This window comes from Pleuronectes platessa, chromosome 7 (assembly GCF_947347685.1).
Source record: "Pleuronectes platessa chromosome 7, fPlePla1.1, whole genome shotgun sequence".
Taxonomy (NCBI): Eukaryota; Metazoa; Chordata; class Actinopteri; order Pleuronectiformes; family Pleuronectidae; genus Pleuronectes; species Pleuronectes platessa.
This window is the reverse complement of record NC_070632.1, coordinates 19,743,750-19,764,473: the sequence shown is the minus strand read 5'-3', so window position 1 is coordinate 19,764,473 and position 20,724 is coordinate 19,743,750. Positions and strand designations below refer to the sequence as shown.

The window sequence follows — 20,724 nt, the reverse complement described above, 5'->3', positions numbered from 1 at the left end:
ACAGACCAATACTGTTTAATTATATGTGACAGTGTAACATCTTAAACAGCCTGTGCTTATCTCACACTGCTTTGATTCTCTTTATGCAGTGGCTTTGCTAACCTGAGGGGTGGGGGTGAAGGTAACACATTTAATTCCACATTAGTTAAACCGTGACCATCCCCGATCATAATAATGATAATCCCTCCCGATCACAACTATATTTACACAGAGTGCTTTTTACAACATGGGACAATATGGTAAATACCCCTAAGGGACGTATCTTCAGTTGTATACCTGCGTCATAGGCCTTTAATCACAAGACGCCTTCTTTTCGAAGACAGGCCCACCACAGGCTAATCAGACCTGGGTGTGTGTCCCTAACATCTTGGGGCCCAGTTGGGGTCTTTCCTCTGGTCCTGGCTGCAGCATTCTGCAATCCTTTTACGGCCTGGCACAGGGCTTATCAGTGGAGGCTGCAATAAAACCCCTGCAGCTTTCCAAACTTGTTGTTCCATCTCTGATACCATCTCCATGTACCGCTGCTTCTTCCTCTCATTTGCTTCATCAGCAGCATCCTCTCAGGGTTGATTCTATGATGTAAACGATACGCAGGTTGTTGGACCAGAGTGCCAGGGAAAACAAATCCAACCTGATTACCCCATTGATTAGCTCAGTGTCATAATTTATGGCTTATGATAAGGTATGGTGTGATAATAGAAGGTCAGCTATACCCTGTAAGTACCTCTATGGGCTGCTTGTATTGTACCTGTATGTACTTGCAGCTAGAAGTCCCAGTCCCGTGTAAATCCAACAGTTGTAACACAGTTAAATCCAGGATATAGAAAATGTCCTGCCCTGTATCCTTTTCTGAGAAAAAATTCAGCATTTAGCGGCTTCAATAAGAGTCATAAATGTTGTAATGAACTTTCATACACCACATATTAGCTGGTGCTGGCAGTGTTGTCATAAACTGTTCACACTACACTCTGGAGAAGGTTTGTTATCTTATACGACTCCCTCATCTCCACTGGGACAGTTTGTCATATCCTGGGAAAATGTGCGCTGGCGCTTTGCAGGCTGGGAAATGTTGTGAGGAGATGAGACTTGAGAGTCTGTTGGCGCGGCAGGTGTCACCTCCAGTTTGATTTCTTGGATGGTTTGGTCGGAAAAGATGATCGTCAGCTGCTCTTCAAACAGCTCCATCAGCCTCCTGCCCTCTGTGACAGCCTGACACCCAGAAGAAGAAAGGTTGATTCACAGGTGTCAATATTTATATATCATACTGCTTTTTTGCAAACACTGTACCTCACTGGAGGGTCTGCAATTCCCGATGATGAGCCGGACGTCTGATATAAACTCTGCACTGCTTTGGTAGCACACACTCTGCTGAGCCCCCAGTCGTTCTTTCACAGTTGACAGATTCATTGGTCCCTTTATAGTCACCCTGTTATTAGCACATACCTACAGTATTTAGAAAGGGAGTGATAAAAAAAAGAATAAAACTTTATGGGCAGACGTTGAAGTACGATGATATTAATGATTAATATATGGGGATATGTATTTATAAGGTTTATTACAAGTCAGCATTGTGCAAAAAGGGTTATGGATGTGTAGCCAATGTTGTTCTGTTAAAGTTTATAAAGAACAGAGCTGAAGTTTTTTTAATATTGCAATGAACAGTTAATAGGCTATAATTGTTCATTTTAATCCAGTCAGTGCAATAAATAGTCCATGCTCTGTCGATGTCAGCAAAAGAAATCTCTATCTTTATGTGATTAAAGTCGCTCCACATCTGATTCGTATTTTTTCTGTCTTTACTGGTAAATACTGCACATTACACATCATTAGAATTACAGTTACAATAACTCCATGTGACACTAATCCTGTAGTGCCCTGATCTGCTGTCAGGCATGCTTCCAGACTCACCGAGGGGGAGGCAGCCTCTCCACAGTTTGAACCGGGGTCAGTGCAAAACAAGCGCAGCAGCAGCCTCTCACACTTCTGTAGTGGTAGAAAAAAAAGACATCTGACTTGATATATGTCAACTAATCACAGAAAAACACATGCAGCTGTCTAATCTGTAGTCTATTGCGTCATATTCACTTCACACTGTATATAGTAGTTTTTATATTTTCTGACAATTATAAGTATTGCAGGTTATGCACTTTACTGATGTACATTTTTGACTACCCTTACTGCTATTTTTTCAGATGCTTAACATTTTCTGAACCTAACATTATTTTCAGTGCTATAAGCATTTAATGTTATTCTTGTGAGACAGAATGTAGTTTGGTGGAAAAGACTAAAAACATAAAAACTCAATCTCATTCACTTTAGACATGCGTTTGTTTATATTGGAGCAAGCCAACTGTGGTTAGCTCCAGTTAGTTACAGCGGCTTCCCTGTGCCTGATTTAATTCATGTTCAAATTCAGACCAATATACAAGGAAGAGGTGCGTTTGACTGGTTATCCAATGAGAGAGGTTAGATCTCAAATGAGTCTATTCAGTGACGAAGCAAAAGGTTGCTGAAACAAGTAGAAACGCTCACACACGCCTACAAACAAGCCCCCAAAAAATGATAAGAATATAAAAAATCAAGTATTTAGCTATATTTTTTGGCGTGACTCTAACTCTCTTATTACAATCCTTATAGTTCCACAATCTTTATTGTAATCGAATGGACTGTGATCATTTCAAAAACGTACTGACTCGTTTGTCCACAGGGGGCAGTCCACCTTCAGAGTCCGGCTCCGTCTTGAGTGTTTCGGCCTCATGTTTGCTGTCACAGTCGTACTCCATCTCAGGCACCACCAGGTCGCGGCAGAAAGAGCAAAACCAGCCCCCGCTGAAAGCAGACATTCCACGGACTCAATATAAAAGTCATTAAAAACTGACGCGCATTAGCGAAGTGAATAATGCTGCTGTCAGATGAGGTCGCCAAAAACAGCCTCATTCTTAAAAGCTAAAAGGTATTTTCTAACTTGATAAACGCAATTCATTGATTCTACAATAAATACAAGAATAAAAAACAAGGTTATGAGTTATGCGTGTTTCATCTGAGACGAGCAGTAGATAAACCTCATGCAGCCAAACTTGCCTGGGAGATTTGAGGAGTGATGGAACATGGCAGGCGAGGTGAAAAACTTTGGGACACTTATCGCAGCACAGCAGCTCCCCTCCTCTCTGACACACAGCACACAAGACGTCATCAGAGTCTTCCAGTCGTGCTTCACCATGGACTACCTGCTCTTCTCCTCCCAGAGAACGGATGTGATGTGGAACGTCAGTCTTACTCTGGTCCAGCGGCCTGATCGGAGGCTTTGAGAGGATGTGGGGTTTGTTTTCTGTGCTTTGAGGAACAGTTGTGGCCTTGTTCCCTCCGCCCTGGGCACTGAGTTGTGGGTGTTCACCCGTGCTGTCAGGAAGGCTGGCTCTTTGGTTGTTCTGCACCTGGAGCCACAAACAACATAATCCATCTATGAAAATTGTCAAATATGTCACTATTAGGCTCTTTTGTACCTCTGCCAAGGAGGTTGTGTTTTTATCAATGTTTGTTTGTTAATTGGTCAGATTAAGCCAACATTTATGAGCGGATTATCACAAAAGTTAAAGGAGGGATGCGGTGTACATTTCGAGATGCCGTTTTTCAATATTTCTGTTGATTTCACACAGATTAATATATGGATCATGAGTATTTTGGTGTGGCTTGATGAAATTTAAGAGACGGTACAGTATGTGCTCTGCTAAGCACCATTTTAGTTTTACACATAGTTGGGACATAGGCTGGATGCTATAAAGGTCAATAGCACATTCTGAAGGAAACTTTGGTTTAATACAAACTGGATCTTAGTTTTAGTCGCTTGGACCATCATCCATTTTGGTAATAATATCCATGCATTACCCTTCCAGTATCTATACCGCTGATCCTTTGAGGGTCACGGGGGGGGAGCATGGACGTGCAGAAGAAAAGAAGTATTTTAAGCAAACCTTGAAGTTGGCCAAACTTATTTTGGAAGAGAAAAAGGAGACAAAGTATAACGTATTAAGTCTAGGTTGACCTTTGACCTATAGAGTAATAACCATAGTTGTTCCCGTAGACAGAAACTATGAATCATTACCAACATTTCACCTCACTTTTGGTTTCACCTCAAAAGATCAGGTTAAGATAATGTGGCACAGCACTTGGCAATTACTTTAGTACGTTTATTGTTATGATAACTAACTTTCTAATGGCTGTAACACTATTTAAAAGCATTCTATGTGTGAGTCCAGTGTATTTTACAACGCAGCGTTGCTACCGTAAGTGTTTGATCTATCAAAAGTAAAATCCATAAATGGAATACTCATTGAAATGTATCAATATGAATATCTACTTACATAGCTGTTGTCATCCTCTGGCTCATCTTTGATGACAATGATGGGGCCTGGTGACGACCTTCGTCTTTTCCTGACAGCTGAGCCCACTGCTCCACGCGCCTGATGTGATTCTGGGGTCTCCCAGGAAACAGTCCTTGGGAGCAAAGTCAGAGCCACTTACAATTAAGCCAAATTCACTGGAGAGGCCAATAAGACAAAGAGGCGGGGGTCATGTTGATGCAGGAGTGTTCAAATCTAAAGAAAGAGAGAATCTGGGCTTTTGTGTGTGTCTCCTTACCCTGGTTTCTCCACTTGGGATGCAGCAGTGTACCCTGGGGAAATCTGTTGTCCTTGCACTGGAGAGAATTGAAAATATGTTTGCTTGTTTCAATTTGTTAAACCATAACACATGCAGTCTGCATGTCACAACACGTGAGTCTGCCACACACATACCATTTCTGTGTGGCAAAGACGGTGGCCGGTTTTGGGAATGGTTTGGATTCAGCACATACACTGGACCACCTGCATCGCTCGTCCTGTTCACATATGTGGGCTCCATCTAAACCCAGCATGGCATGTCGTTTACTACGCAGCAGAAACAATGTAATGATAATATTCAGGTGTGTCAGTAGAGGTTTACACCCACTCGTGATTGAGACGAACTCACGCCATGGGTGTACAAAGATGAGGGGGGAAATAGGTCCATGGGTTTGGCTTGGTAGTTGGAGCTGCTTTCCACCCCCCTCAGAGGCTACAGGTGAACGAGGGAGACACAGAGAAAATTCTTCAATGACTCTCAAGTTATATTACTGGATATGAACTTTTTTTTCACTTTTAAAAGAAGTATTACTTTATAATTTTGTAGGAAAGGGAATTTGAGCTCATGAAGGGATCCAGATCTTATGGGGTTATTCCATTTCTTCATCTTTTTGGGGGTGGTATATTTGTTAACATTATACAAGGTGGTGTTCACCTTAAAGGGAGGGGCGTGGCTTTAGGGAAGCGAAATTTGGGCGCAATTATGAGTAACCTACCCAATAATAAGTAACCTACGACTCAGTTGGGCTGCTTGATATTTCAAAACAGTGTGAAATTTAATTTGCAGAGATTTAAAACGTTTTTTTTTAGATTAAGTTGTACTTTAGTTAATCTGCACTTGGAGCTGCACTATTACATAATAACATAACCTACAAAAACAAAAGCAGAGATGTATAAATATTGACTTGTCATTTCTAAATACTGAAATACGATGCTAGCCACATCACAATTTCAAAACCCACTGCAGCACCATTGGAACCCTTTGGAAAAGTACTCATCACTATTTAAGGAAACGCAAACATTCAGGAATGCTGCTTTATTTCTTCACCACAGAGAACACTTGAGTTCTCATTAGGCAGCTGTGGCAGCTTGTTCAAATCAGCATGACACAACTTATGAGTGCACTTCACATGCCAGTATTGTCCTGTGGATGAGGCTATAGTTCGGAGTTGGAACCAAAACACCCGGTGAACTAGACTAAACAACTTGGATGATGAGATATTATCAACTCCTCTCTCATGGAAACGTGGGTTTCTCCTTCATCACATCACGTCACATGTTGGCTGCCTTTTTGCTGCAGATTGAGGAGTTCTATATCATGATTTCACGTCATACGCCCATCCAAGACTTAAATCCATCATGACAAGGAAAGACATAAATTGCATGGGATGTGAAGGCTGTCAGCTCTATTCAGGACATCGCAATCCGCTGTCAGTGCCTGTTAATGTGGCTTGTCTGTCAAATGGACACAAGCACACATGCACGGAAAGGCAAACCAACCTGTGGTGTGAACCCAGGGCTCAATAAGGTGCCAGTTGGGCTGCTGTTGTTTTGTGGGGGCACCAAGAACCTTCGGCCCGGTGGAGGTGGCATACTGTGGGAGGGAGAGCCTCCTTGCAGGGTGCCTGGGAGTGTTCGTTGTAGACGTACACTCTGGTACCACGTCCACGGTGGAGGAGGTGGCTGCGGCTGCCAATGGGCCTGCGGGTTCAGCTTGTCCACCTGCAACTGGAGCTGAGCAAGGGTGTTGAGGGGACCTCCTGGGGCAAAGCCGCGGGGCGAGCCTGAGGGGCCTTGCCCAGGGTGGGACTGCTGATGAGGGATGCCCTGAAAACCAACCAGCTGGTGGCCTGGTACACTCTCTATCACTAAAGAGCCTGAGGGGACACACACACACACACACACACACACACACACACACACACACACACACACACACACACACACACAAAGACTGGATAAGCATAACAAGTAGGGATGAACATACAAAACACATCCAGAGAACTCTGGAAAAGTAAAGGTTTTACAAAAATAACATAAAAAAAGGTTAGGACATTTTTGAGTAGTATTAAGTGAGGAGTCAAATCATGATAATGATTATTTTCAGGTGAACCCAATATGATGTGTTATTGTGGCTCATGCAAAGATTTATATATATATATAAATATATTAAATTAGTTACAGCTGCTGTAATTGTCTGACGTTCTTTCTGAGCATTCTCTTCAATTCAGCGTCCCTCATCCAAATGATGACAGAGAACCACAGTATCTGTGGGAAGTGGTGAGACTTTGCATGAAGAAAAGTGGCAGTGATGGAAATAATTCAGACTTATTTCATTCGGGAAATACAAAGGGGACTGGTTTCTGATGGAAAACCACTTTCCAGTCTCTAGATCATGTGGCGTCACCCACTGGTTTGTGAGCTGCTGTTTATAAGCCATTTAGGCATTTAGATGGCACCATCTTGTTAAATAAACTTATTTGGAGAAGTGAGGGACTGTCTGAGAGTTTCAGCACACTGCATGCCCACCTACACATATGACCTGCACCCATTTAACAGTACCAGCTATCAATCAAATAAATGTTCTCTATAATTTACTAAATGAACATCATGCTGACTTGAAGCAAGTTACTGAGACCATTTTCTCCTCCACCATGGAGTTGCCCTCTGCTGGTCATTTTAGGGACTACTGGCTTCAGCCACTTTTGCATTGGCTTCACTTTCCAGTCCCAAAGTCCATTTTTGTATAGTGTATCCTCCAGATACAAAGCAAATGTAATCTTCAGTTGTCCATTTATTGATTATGACAGACAATTCCAAGAAAGATGAAGACTATTCAGACAAACTGTTCAGAAATAGTAAATGTGGTTGAAGAATCAGGAACTTCTACAAAACAAAAGAGTGGCAAATAAAAACATATATTCACATACCAACATATCATATCATTCATATTATAGACATCTGCATCTTACCCAGATCCATATTTGAGGCCCAGTAGGAGGATCGGCATTGGAAACGCACAGTGCTCTGTGGAATAAATGAGGTACTGCATTTTGCCCGCAGGAGGTTTCCAATCTGAAACAGAATCTGCGACAGAAGGGAAGTTATTAATAATTTTTTAGAATAGGACACTTGTGTGTTACAAAAGGCTTATGTTCTCTTTTCTCCGCATTCAAAGATAGACTCCGAACAGACTCTCAGAGCTGAGCTGAGTTTCACTTTAGGGAAAACAAGATGAGATGCTGCTGGCTTGATAAATTATCAGGCAGGCGTTACCAGGCGTTTACAGTACAGAAGGGCCGTGCCCCCATTCTTGATTGTGGCCCATTTGGTGAAGTCGATGACATGATCCAAGTGTCGGGACAGATAGCCAATGTCCTCCTGTTGTTTCCGCAAGCCGCTCTCATGATCCTTTGTTACAGCCTGGAAAACATGAATTAATGAATATGTGCAGTGTTCAAACTGCTTGAGGGGATGTGCTCTGGGCCTTGGGGTAAGAAAGTCAACTGAGCTAGAGAGCAAGTAATGCTCCTCTGGGAACAACAGCAGAGCAAGATACAGGTCTACAACTGACAGATAACACTGTTCTGTTATATCTAGGATATATTAGACAGTGAAAAGCTTTTATCGTACCTCGAGTTGATTCATTAGCATCTTTCCCTTTTTGTTTATCTCGAGAATCAAACTGCAGATGGACTTCTTTATTTCATCATGAACAGATGAACGATTCTGATCGACCTGAAGAAGTCTGCAAAACATACATCACAACTGAAAGCAAATAATATGCAGCATTAATCCCTAAACCCTAAACTTCACAATAAATTACCAGCTCTTCGTTTCATTCAGCTGGGGCTGGCTCAAATTGTGGCAGCAGCTAACTACCCTCTAGCGCTTGTGGCAGCTGCCGCAGCTACTTGTCAATCTCTCCAGAATCTGTCAATCAAGTTGCTGTGGCAGCTACATCTGCTTGTGGCAGTTGCCAGACATCTATAGTGCCGGCCACTGACTTTTCGCTGTTTATGGAATGATATCTGAAGCTTCAGGGTTTCTTTAAAACATTTAAAAGGCCTAAATTGGCTAGTTTGGCCACTTCTGTTTGTGGCACCTGCCAGAGACTCCGCTCTGTCAATACCATCTGTCAATCAAGCAGCCGCTGTCTGTGGCAGCTTCATTCATGGGGTCAAGCTCAGGAACAAAATGCATCTTTCAAGCAGTTCTCTAAATGATGAGCGTCCTCAGTTTTGTTTACGTAATCCTGTGGTATGTGGAGATACATACCCATTGTTAATGGAGTTCGACACGTCTTCAATCAGTTTCCTTTTCTCCTGCAGCTGATGGGTCATACTCTCCATGTGCTGTTTGTGGTTTTTATAAGCATCTTCTAGGAACTGGTAACTTAAGCATAAAACATAATGAATATAAGTATTATTAAACATGATATTAATAATGTGCTCTGATACTATAATTAATCCCTTTCTCTCATTAAAATAAGGTAAATAACAGAACTCAATATAGTTGAAATCAATGTCATGATAATGGTATGAACTTTACCTTTGAGATGTATTTATGATACGCCTGTGTGTAAACATGATATTTGATTATAATGGGACTGTACTTGTGGTCCTTGTGCTTGACGAGCTGGCAGTCACGACAGGTCAGCTGGTCACAGGTGTCACAGAACAGCTTCAGTGGCTCTTGTTTGTGGATGTCACAGAACATCGGCCTCTGTGTCGACACTCCATGGACCTCTGGAAAACAACACAGGGCTCTTGTTAAAAAACAAGCTGATATCTGTTTCTTCCACTGCCACTTGGGCACTTGGGCTTGGACTATACACTGGTTTGAAAAGCCACCGTTTTTGGTAATACCTGATAGTTACATAATGTAATGTAAAGACAAGGACCTTAATGGAACATAGGAAGGTTATGCTTGATTTTGGCATTTCAAGATATACTGTACACTTTGCAATTGTAAGGGAATAAGCTGTATTTATGGGGATAGAAAATATATAAATAATCATGCAGGTCACTTGCCAGTATTATTTGGGCCAATAATATTTGAAGCTATTGCTAACAAATCTTTGGTGCTTCTTTTCAACATATCACAATGTTTTGAATTACTTTTCTATTTAATTCTCCCTCCCCCAACTCTCTAAATACTTTTATGACCGGAACTGTTCATGATCTGAACTGTGTGTGACCTGAAAACTTCCAGACCTTTTTATCACTTATTTACTCTCCAAAGAACCGAATTTATGTCTGCTGTATCTCCAAAGGAAACATATGTAAATCAGTTGTCTGTGTTTAAATTCCTCTCTCAAACTGCGCCTACAGAACCAGTCTGAACTGGCTCAGACAAACAGCCTTGGTTCTCCTATATAAGATTTTTTGCATTTGAGTGTCCTGCATCTTCACTGTGAGACCCCTGTGACTCTCTGTGTAGATCCTTTCTGCAGAAAGCCCCTATTTCAATGCACAAAGACAAATTGGTTGTTCCAGCCTCTTGTATTTTCAGATTTCCATCACGTATTCCAACAGAGATGAGAGCACTTGTTAGAATACCTCGTGATACGTCGGCCTTCTGCCTGATGGTGTGGTCCTTGGTGAATTTGACCCTCTGGTGGGCTTCCACACACGTGCCACAGAGGTACTCAACACAGTCCACACAGAACCCGGCAGCTTCGGTGTTGTCCTCGCAGGACATACAGAGCTACGGAGAGATGACAGGCAGGTGGCATGGAACCATTTGTACCTATTGTCTGATCAATTATATCGGCAAGAATGAATGTGTACTCCTCCTGTCATGTGGATGTCACCTGGGCACGAGTCAAACACTGTGGGAACAAGCTGACCTCGCTCATCTTGTAGGAGCATTACAGTCAATCATATCCTAGAGGAAACTAGGCAACAAGGCCGCCCTCCATCCTGCCACTGACCTGGGAGCTCCTCTCCACGGTGCTGCTGGGAGCCTCAGCCGAGTCCTTCACAAACACGTTATCCACCACATCCACCTCCATGCACTCCTGCCTGCACACCGGACAGCGGATCACGTTCACTGGAATCAAACAGCAACACGTGAGAAAATAAAATGGACGCAAGAAAACAGCGTTGAGACATGACAGCAGGTATCTAAAAGGCAGTGTTTACTTCATTTTTGGACTTCGATGTCCTCTGACATACCGATGTTTGTAAATAAAGGGACTCACGTGGCTGGGTGGCGCTGTCAGTCAGGGAGTTGGACAGCTCCGTCATGGACAGACTCCTGGAGGGGGCGGGCAAACACCTCCTGCAGAAGGAGTGGAGACACGGCAGAAGTTTGGGCTCGCGGCTGTGGAAGTTCAGGCGGCAGGAGGGACACGTGTCCAGGTGGTTGAGACCGATCGCAGCGGACTTCTCCTCGAGCACCGGCACACTCTCCGCCTCATTCCCCACGGTGATGACTGGGGCGTCCCCGGGCTGTCCGTCTCTGTTCCCGCGGCTATCCCTTTGCTGCACCTCCATCCTGCTCCTCTGTGTGTGAAACAATAACCCGCACAGGTGAGGATCATTTCCCTCCCATCCCCGCGAGGAGAGCGTCTCTTCCCCTTCTTCTTCTTCTTCTTCCTCCTCTACCTCCTCTTCATCCTCTTCGCTCTGAGGCAGTTTCCAAACACAGCGCTGTCAGTAATCGAGCTTCTTATCTGAGAATCGCCTTCATCGATGATCTTTTCCTCACGAGAGACACACAACAATTCGTCCGCGTGAGGCTGTCGCACGCCCGCGCGCCGCAGATGTTGCTCAAACTGCACCGCACGCGCCCGATGCGGCATGAGAGGGGCGTGTTCAGAGGAGCGCGCCCTCTGATTGGAGGACAGCTGACAGGGAGGCGGGAGGAGGAAGACAAACTACATGGCTCCTGTTTGTGTTTGTTACTCTCACAGTTACTGTGGTTATGTCCTTATTATTTCCTTCATTTATTCAGTACATAATGCTCACATGACTCACTGTGAGCATTATGTTGAAAGTCATGGACCAAAATATGCATGACATTTGAGGTCATGGATATGGTGATGATTGTGACCCACAAGTACCAAAACATCCCTATTATCTCAAACAATAAATTAGTCAAATATTTCCATGCACATATAAATTTACATTTAACACACAATTACTGGCATTGTCATGACAGTTCACTGTTACACTACTTTACACATTTTTTTAATAATATTGCTCTATTGCAGGGGTAGGTAACCTTTACTATCAAAAGAACCATTTTTGCCCCCTCTTTCCCCAGGAAGATAATAATCACAATGTTTTGTGATTATTAAAGATTTTCTTTTATGGACAACTTTAGGAACAGCAGAGGAACCCAGACGCCAGCAGGGGGCAGCCTCAGGACATCACATGGAAATTTTGTCCATCATCTTAGGTTACTTAGTTCCTCACGGGACTCAGCAGGCGGTTTGGCCTAGTCAGTAAAGTGGTCGTTCTCAGGATGTGCGCAGTGGGCTTCTGCGCAGGATGTGCGCAATGGGCTTCTGCGCAGGATGTGCGCAGTTAGGTTATGCGCAGGATGTGCGCAATGGGCTTCTGTGCAGGATTTTTTTTTTGTATTATTTATTTCATTTAATTATAATGTTTATATATTTCATTTAATTTATTTAATTTATTTCATTTATTTCATTTATTTCATTTATTTCATTTATTTCATTTAATTTCATTTTATTTAGTTTAATTTCATTTCATTTAACTTAATTTTCTTTATACATTTCATTTAACAAGATTTTTTTTTAATATTAATTTTGTTTTATATTTAATTTAATTTAATTAAAAAAATATTATATATATATTTTAAATATATACATTCTTTTGTTTTTTTATTTATTTTATTTAAGATATTGTGCAATGAATAGGTGGTTGAAGTCCTGCCAACACGACAGCCTGCCAAACTTTAGCAATTACATTAACATTAAGGATTGGATTACCTGCTCATTTCCTTGAGAAACTAAGCACAGGAAGAAAATGCACAAATTGCACCTTTAGACTTTTTTGTTTGTCTGGTCATGATACACCTGTGTTTCGATTTTTGTGAAGATCGGTCAATGAAAGTGTTCAAGGGGTCTCGGGGGTACCGTTGAGACATTTTACCGCGCCCATTGAAAATTCCTCCAAAATAAATACATGTTCACCACTTTGTATAAATTCTTGTATATATATTATATATACAGTCTATGGCTCATCACTGTGGCCCAGGGAGCGCATTTCTCTGTGCTGGTTCAGGGGTAAATGATGCTGGTCTTCACAGGTGACCGACCTGCGCAAGCCTGTAGCCGCCACCCCCCCACAGGAGATGATTTGCTTGTGTGTGTGTGTGTGTGTGTGTGTGTGTCCGCGGCGCTTCCCGGTTCTTCCCGGCGTTAAGGCCTATTTATGCTTCTCCGTTTTGACGGACACGGACAGATAGGACCGCCTTCTTTGCCGTGGAATGCCCTCTCCGGCCCTTTCCGGGCTCCACGGAGAGCTTTTCGTGCAGCTCAGATTTTTCTAACTACATGTCGGCATGGCGGAGAGCCTACGGATAGCCCTTGGCTGTGATTGGTCCGCTAACGACAGTATTTCGGAACGACATCATTTCCGGACCTCAAACTTCCTTATTCATTTCCTATATCACAATAAACCCAAACACAACTACGATTCTACGATTAATGTGACAAGTGTGTTAAGCCAGCGGAGTTGTCCGGCTGACGGTGGCTGGTTAGCGCCCTGATGGCATGTGTGTACGATCACATACGGTTATAACGGCGCTGGCGTCCAAGCCACCATGCTAACTGCGGTGGTAACTGTGAAAAAACATGCTGTCACGACTTTAATTCCAGGGCTATCATGAGACTGTTTCTCAAATACCGACAGGTTAGAACCAAACACTTGGTAGTAGTTAGTATCGGGAGTCCCTGCTGACTGTGTGTGGAAGCTGGGGGGGAAGCTAGCTGCCTCCGTGTAGCTTCAAGCTGTTGAATTAGCAACGCAGTTCAGAAACAAGACCGGGGAACCGCTGAGCCAAGAAACGATAACATAAGCATTATGACCCGCTGGGTGTCACTTTATTTTCTTGAGTTGCCATCGTCGACTGTGTATGTGAAAAGCAGAGAGCAGGTAAATAATGAACGTGGACTTCTTCTGGGAACTCATGAGGTAGGCTTCTCTAAGCTCGTCTTCCGTTGCGCCACCTACTGTTCTGGCGCCCAATTGTTATCAGCAACGGAGAACTATAAATCAAAAAGTGTCCGTCCGATCCGTCCGTCCGTCCGTAACGGACTCGGAGAAGCATACATTGGCCTTTACGCTGCCGGTCTGAACAGACCAATTATTTAACATGGGCGAGGAAAGGAGGCGGACCGCTTTTCGCGGCGCTTCTACCTCCAGTGCGTCCCGGGGTTATAGGATGATGGTGTGACGTTACTGTATTGTTTTACATTGCATGTGTCACGTCATGATAAATCAGTCTCTTGTGCCGCCCTCTCGGCATTTTGCGCCCTAGGCAACCGCCTATGTCACCTGTACTAGGAGCCACCCCTGGGCACAGCAACCAAAATGACCCAAAATGACACTCTATGGCCTAACACAATACATATAATACATATAGTTAGTAATTTAGTTTCTAAATTTATTAAAAAGCACTATTTTAAATTATTTCAGCCCCTTATAACACTTATCTTTTAATGAGCACAAATTGAATCAGATTTATGAAACAATCTTTGATTTAACCAAACTTTATTTAACGGAGCCCTATTATGCCCATTTTATCACAGTTGATATGGTTCCTTGGGGTCTTAAGGGACCAAAAGTAATTGGACAATTGGCTGCTCAGCTGTTCCATGGCCAGGTGTGTGTTATTCCCTAGTTATTTCATTGACAAGGAGCAGATAAAAGGTCTAGAGTTCATTTCAAGTGAAGTATTTGTGTTTGGAATCTGTAGCTGTCAACTCTAATTATGAAGTCCAAAGAGCTGTCACTATCGATGAAGCAAGCCATCATTAGGCTAAAAAATCTAAACAAGTCTATCGGAGAGATAGCAAAAACTTTAGGTGTGGCCAAAATCAACCGTTTGGTACATTCTTAAAAAGAAAGAACGCACTGGTGAGCTCAGCAACACCAAAAGACCCGGAAGACCACGGAAAACATCTGTGGTGGATGACAGAAGAATTATTTCCCTGGTGAAGAAAAACCCCTTCACAACAGTTGGCCAGATCAAGAACACTCTCCAGGAGGTATGCGTTTCTGTGTCAAAGTCAACAATCAAGAGAAGACTTCACAAGAGCAAATACAGAGGGTTCACCACAAGATGTAAACCATTGGTGAGCCTCAAAAACTGGAAGACCAGATTAGAGTTTGCCAAACGACATTTAAAAGAGCCTGTACAGTTCTGGAACAAAATCCTATGGACAGATGACACAAAGATCAACTTGTACCAGAATGATGGGAAGAGAAGAGTATGGAGAAGGGAAGGAAGTGCTCAGGATCCAAAGCATACCATCTCATCAGTGAAGCATGGAAGAGGTAGTGTTATGGCGTGGGCATGTATGGCTGCTAATGGAACTGGTTCCCTTGTATTTATTGAGGATGTGACTGCTGACAAAAGCAGTAGGATGAATTCTGAAGTGTTTCGGGAAATATTATCTGCTCATATTCAGCCAAATGCTTCAGAACTCATTGGACTGCGCTTCACAGTGCAGATGGACAATGACCCAAAGCATACTGCCAGGGGTGGACTGGGACAAAAATTCAGCCCTGGCATTGTCTGTCCAGACCAGCCCACTACATTATCAGCGGACACCACATAGAAGTCCACAAATCTCGCGGCATCTTCTCTCATGCATACTACTGTTACCACCTAGCTCAAAGATGGCAACAAGAAGGGAGGCCACACACAAACCTCTCAAGCCAAAAGTAAATTTATTTAACTCCAAATCAAGATAGCTCTAACTACGTAGTGGGATGTGTAAAATATGTTACGTGTCAGTGGTGTTAACAGTGTTTGGATGTGTGAAAATAAGGTGTGATGTATATTGTAAGGTGCAGAAGCAAAGAAAAACAAAGGCTGAGGGCCCCATGCCCCTGGAAGCAGCCTTTAGATCTGCAGCTGAAAACCAGCCCAAAAGGGCAGGCCCAGGGTGACGCCCCTGCCAGCTCTACCTGTGTCTGGAAAACAACTCCTCAGGCTCTCACATGTCAAGTGGTCAACCTGAGAAGGACATGGATACATTATAATGTCTCTAATCATCACAAATTAAGTATGATTTCATAAAACATAAAAAATGATAAACTCACCAGACTAGAGGAGACTCAACAGACATGGTACAGTGAAGGCAGAGAGTGGAGGCAGACAGAGAGCAAGTCCTCGAACATGGACAGAGGGGGAACAACTCCTCAGGCTCTCACATGTCAAGTGGTCAACCTGAGAAGGACATGGATACATTATAATGTCTGAAAAATAAAGAAAATGTTTTCCTCTGTCCTGAACCTAGAGTTGAGAACTTTTTGGATGTGTGTTGCTTTTAAAACCTTCTGAAAATTATTATAATTATGAAGTATGAACTTATACATTAAAAAATACATGATAAACTTACCAAATTATAACAGTGGTCCCAAATGTCCACATATAAAACAGAGGGAGAACGACTCCTCAAATATATCACAACAACCTGTAATGGAGAACAATTTATCATTTAGTGTACATGATCACACCATTAAGGATCAACACATAAGCACAATAAAACTTCTGAAAAGAATTAGCTTGATTCTGCATCTCTATTTACAGCGCAGAAAGTTTACTGTTGCTATGGCAACAGTAAACGACGTTAGCAGCTCTTAGCTAGCTTAGCTAAATCATCTGAACAATAATAACCCATAATATCACAATTCGGCATATTAAAACAAAATCAAAAACGTTTTCTACTTTGTTTTGGACATGCTACAAAAATGTAGCCTAGCCAGGCCCAGGCCAACGTTACTTCCCATGTCTGCCTCCACTCGCTCATCATTGTCGAGTCCTCCTCGCTCGTCTCCCGGTCGCACCTGCTGCTGCTGGGCTGGTGAACCCGGCACCAAACAGGTCCGTCAGTTTGGCACATGTAGCAGCCTCCACCTCCAGAGACTTCAGCTTTTTTTTCCGATGCTTCTCAGCGCCACCCGGGCGTTTTTAACTCTTATTATCCATTTTAAGTTTCTGTCTCACTCCCCCCGCCAATGCCATGAGGTCCCGCCCCACCCTGGTTTGTGTTGTGATTGACAGCACTGTCAGGGCTCTCTGAGCCTGTCAGCCCATGATTGATTGACAATGACAAACAATAGACCAATAATATGTGTCGATGCTGGCAACACACTGCTAGCCCTCTGTAGCCAATTGGCCGGCCCAATTGGAGGGAATTTAGAGAGGGAGAAGAGAAAAATAAATAAATAAAAAAAAACATAGCGGACCAGACCGGCCCACATTGGGTCAACGGCCCGTCGGGCCCGGTATGCCAGATGGCCAGTCCACCCCTGCATACTGTGAAAGCAACCAAAGAGTTTTTAAGGCAAAGAAGTGGAATTTTCTGCCATGCCCAAGTCAATCTCCTGACCTGAATCCAATTGAGCATGCATTTCACTTGCTGAAGACAAAACTGAAGGGAAAATGCCCCAAGAACAAGCAGGAACTGAAGACAGTTGCATTAGAGCATCACCAGGGACGAAACCCATTGTCTGGTGATGTATAGACATCACCAGACAACCCATAGGGGTTCCAGACTTCAGGCTGTCATTGACTGCAAAGCATTTGCAACCAAATATTAAAAGTGACAATTACATTTATGATTTAGTTAGTTTGTCCAATTACTTTTGGTCCCTTAAAAAGGGAGGGCCACATATAAAATGTGTTGTAATTCCTACACCGTTCACCTGATTCGTATGTAAATATCCTCAAATTAAAGCTGAAAGTATGCACTTAACGCACATCTTGATTGTTTCATTTCAAATCCAATGTGGTGGTGTACAGAGCCAAAATGATGAAAATTGTGTCAATGTCCAAATATTTATGGACCTAACTGTATATTGGATATATAAAAATTTATAATTTATTAAAAAAAAAAGTGTTAAGCAATAAGGCTCAGGAGATAGTTGTTAGTTACTTTAGACAAAACCCTGTAAAGAGATGAAACAATTCATTAATAGAAGGCTATGTTATTGCCATTTGAAAAGAAAATTTACGGTAACCCTCTAAAAATAATGTCTGACCGATGTGTCACACATGAGTGAAGGCGTCAGCTGACAACTTACCTTCACAAGTCTGCTCATTTGTGATCTGCAGGTCGCAGTCTGGGGCCTTGAGGCGCTCCTGGCTCATAATCTGCTTTTTGAGCTCGTTGAGGGTGATATACAACCCATCAAAAGTGACTGTGCTGTATTCCGGTTGTGCAAAAAACCTATAGTCAACTACCGGCATTTTCACAGGTCAATCAAGCACAGGGGTGCAGGATGGAACTGGAGCCAAACCAGGGCAGATTGGGGAAAAAAACAGTAACGGCAAGCCCAAATCGTGGCCAGCAGCTCGTAGAAGGTATTTCGGTGTCAACAGAAACTGCCACTGATAGGTCAAGACAGAAACTGCTGCTGATATACTGCCACACTTCACAGTCAACTTCATTAGTTGTTACAAAGATTAAAGACAGTGTCTTTGCTGCCACATTGTTTTATTTAAAATCTGCAGTCCCCTTCCACACCAACTGGGGGCGATAATGAGCGTTGTTCGATTGTTGTTTTTTTACGAGAAGAAGAAGAAAATGAATCTGTAACCCGGAAGTTAAACTTCACAACAACAAAATTGCCGGGTAATCTTCTCCGTGAAACAATCTCAAGCAGCCAATGGACTTTTTATTTAATTTTAGTAAATAGTGCGTTTGTCTTGAGACTTGTGTAGAACCACAGTGTGTCTCAACGTGGGTTAAAACATGGACGAATATGATGAACTGTTCGAGATCCAGGATGAGTTCGAGGACCAGTTCGAAGACGAGCTGGAGGTTCTGGCTCAGATGGAGGGTGAGTCCCCAACACACTTAAACTTTATTTCTCATTAACTCGTTTTAGCTTCTTTGTGCACATCCTCAGCAGTTAACAATCAATACACAACTGAGCAGCTGTTCTTCTTAGTTAAGAAACGTGACTTTATTGGTGTATCTCCAGCACACACCACTCATATCAAGTCACATTCATACTTTTCTCATACAGACTTGTCTTCTGTATTCTTGGCACATTTTATTACTGTTTTCTAATGATTCTTTAAAAGCATTAGCACACTCAGTAATAACAGTCCCCTGGTGATTCTGAGTGTGTTTTATGAGCCGGATTTTTCACATCAAGATCTCTGCATTATCACAAACACAAAATCTGACAATGTTAAAGAAAGTGAGAACGTTTTTAATAAAATCTTTTCAGTAGTTTTTGCATAATCCTGCTAAAAGACAAACAGCAATGCAAACATGGCCTCCACGACAGAAGTAATGACTGTATGAAGGGAAAATGCTGGTTAAAATGTCCCTGATCCTAAGTGAATGCATCCAAATTACTGAGACATATTAAAACAACACATTTTCACACGGGAAAAGCTGGAAAGTGCAAATGTTTGTTTGAATTCTTAAATTTTGAGTTCTCAAACGTATTCGTTTTTTTGTTAGTGTTTCATCAGCTGATCATTTGTAGGAGTAATAATCCTTATAGAAATGTGTCTGTGAATTATACATTTGTTTGATTTATTTATTTCTGTATTTATTAATATATTTATAAATTTTGTATGTATTAATTGTATTTACTGGATACAGCCCACTGACACCACAGTATAATGTTTCGACAGCTTGTGTGTCAGATGGACTTTGAGCTGGAGTCTCTGATGGAGAGGAAGGAGGAGGAGCGGGAGGAGCTGATGGACTGGTGGAAGATGATGTCAGAGACACTGAACTTCTGAAGCTCTCGTCTGCTTCGCGATTGGACCGTTCACACGTCGAGGTAATGTATTCAACGTCCTGTATCCACTTTGAGAAGAAGAAAATAAAGAATATATTGTCTCTTATTTGTTTTGTTCTCTTTCAATCATCATTTTAATTGATTTTGTTGTTTATGTATGTGTTAACGGATTGCCTCACACTGTAGATTGTTCAGATATCTTGCACAGACACACAGGAGTGTTTGCAGGCAGTGTGACAGCAATGGGATTGGTGTGGATTTCTGTGGTGTTTCGTTCATTATCGTACACGTGATGAAAACCATAGCACCCATCTATACACTGTGTGCACAATTATTATGCAAGTTGTATTTTGGAGGATTGGTTTTATTATTGAACAACTACAGTGCTCCCGGTCAATCCAAAATGTTAATAAACCTCAAACCTGAATATTTAAGAAAGTAAAAGTGAGGTTTTGGCTTTCTTAGGAGAATATCTGTGTCCACAATTATTGGGCAACTATTAGTGTGCAGAATTACTATGCATCTATTACATTTTCCCATCTCACTTGTTTATTTCCATCTGTTAAAGTGAGAATAATAAACAAACAACTAAACATTTACAAATAATCATTTCTGACATTTCAAAAAAAAATATTCAATGAGCAATATAGCCACTCTTCTTTTCAATAACAGTAATAAGCCTTCCATTCATGGATTCTGTCAGTTTCTTGCTCTGTTGACGATCAACTTTTTGTGCAGCAGCAACCACAGCCTCCCAGACACTGTTCAGAGAGGTGTACTGTTTACCTTCACCGTAAATCTCCCGTTAATCTCCCGTTTAAGAAGGGCCCACGTGTTCTCAATAGGGTTAAGGTCAGGTGAGGAAGGGGGCCATGTTATTATTCTTTCATCTTTAAGCCCTTTACTGGCTAGCCACGCAGTGGAGTACTTTGATGCATGCGATGGAGATTGTCCTGCATAAAAATCATGCTCTTCTTGAAAGATGCAGACTTTTTCTTGTACCACTGCTTGAAGAAAGTGTCTTCTCAAAACTGGCAGTAGGTTTGGGAATTGATTTTGAGTCAATCTTCAACCTGAAAAAGGTCCAGCTAGCT

At 42.3% G+C, this 20,724-nt stretch overlaps 1 protein-coding gene and 2 long non-coding RNA genes across 6 annotated transcripts; 1 reads left to right on the top strand and 2 right to left on the bottom strand.

The window, feature by feature from the left end:
- Window positions 1-11,426, bottom strand: LOC128444668 (transcription intermediary factor 1-alpha). Of its 4 annotated transcripts, none has more exons than XM_053427258.1 (18): window positions 10,864-11,426; window positions 10,594-10,712; window positions 10,220-10,367; window positions 9,274-9,406; window positions 8,937-9,053; window positions 8,292-8,406; window positions 7,935-8,081; window positions 7,631-7,745; window positions 6,159-6,535; window positions 4,987-5,091; window positions 4,794-4,899; window positions 4,639-4,696; window positions 4,362-4,494; window positions 3,082-3,434; window positions 2,694-2,829; window positions 1,909-1,983; window positions 1,288-1,443; window positions 1-1,209 (listed from the first exon to the last, which is right to left on the bottom strand). In XM_053427258.1, exons 1-18 carry the CDS (start codon window positions 11,156-11,158, stop codon window positions 988-990), a joined length of 2,910 nt encoding a protein of 969 aa, XP_053283233.1. In that variant the 5' UTR covers window positions 11,159-11,426; the 3' UTR covers window positions 1-987. The 4 variants fall into 4 exon arrangements, 3 of the variants coding, with proteins under 3 accessions (XP_053283233.1, XP_053283234.1, XP_053283235.1); XM_053427259.1 differs by having other exon boundaries at window positions 5,008-5,091; XM_053427260.1 differs by lacking the exon at window positions 10,864-11,426 and adding an exon at window positions 10,805-10,839.
- A 4,381-nt stretch (window positions 11,427-15,807) lies between these two features.
- LOC128444701 (uncharacterized) lies at window positions 15,808-16,339 on the bottom strand. The gene is made up of 3 exons (XR_008339176.1): window positions 16,264-16,339; window positions 15,965-16,091; window positions 15,808-15,878 (listed from the first exon to the last, which is right to left on the bottom strand). It is a non-coding gene; the product is annotated as an uncharacterized LOC128444701 (long non-coding RNA).
- Window positions 16,340-18,446: 2,107 nt separating this feature from the next.
- LOC128444585 (uncharacterized) lies at window positions 18,447-19,736 on the top strand. Its single transcript, XR_008339164.1, has 2 exons — window positions 18,447-18,709; window positions 19,521-19,736. It is a non-coding gene; the product is annotated as an uncharacterized LOC128444585 (long non-coding RNA).
- Window positions 19,737-20,724: the final 988 nt, after the last annotated feature.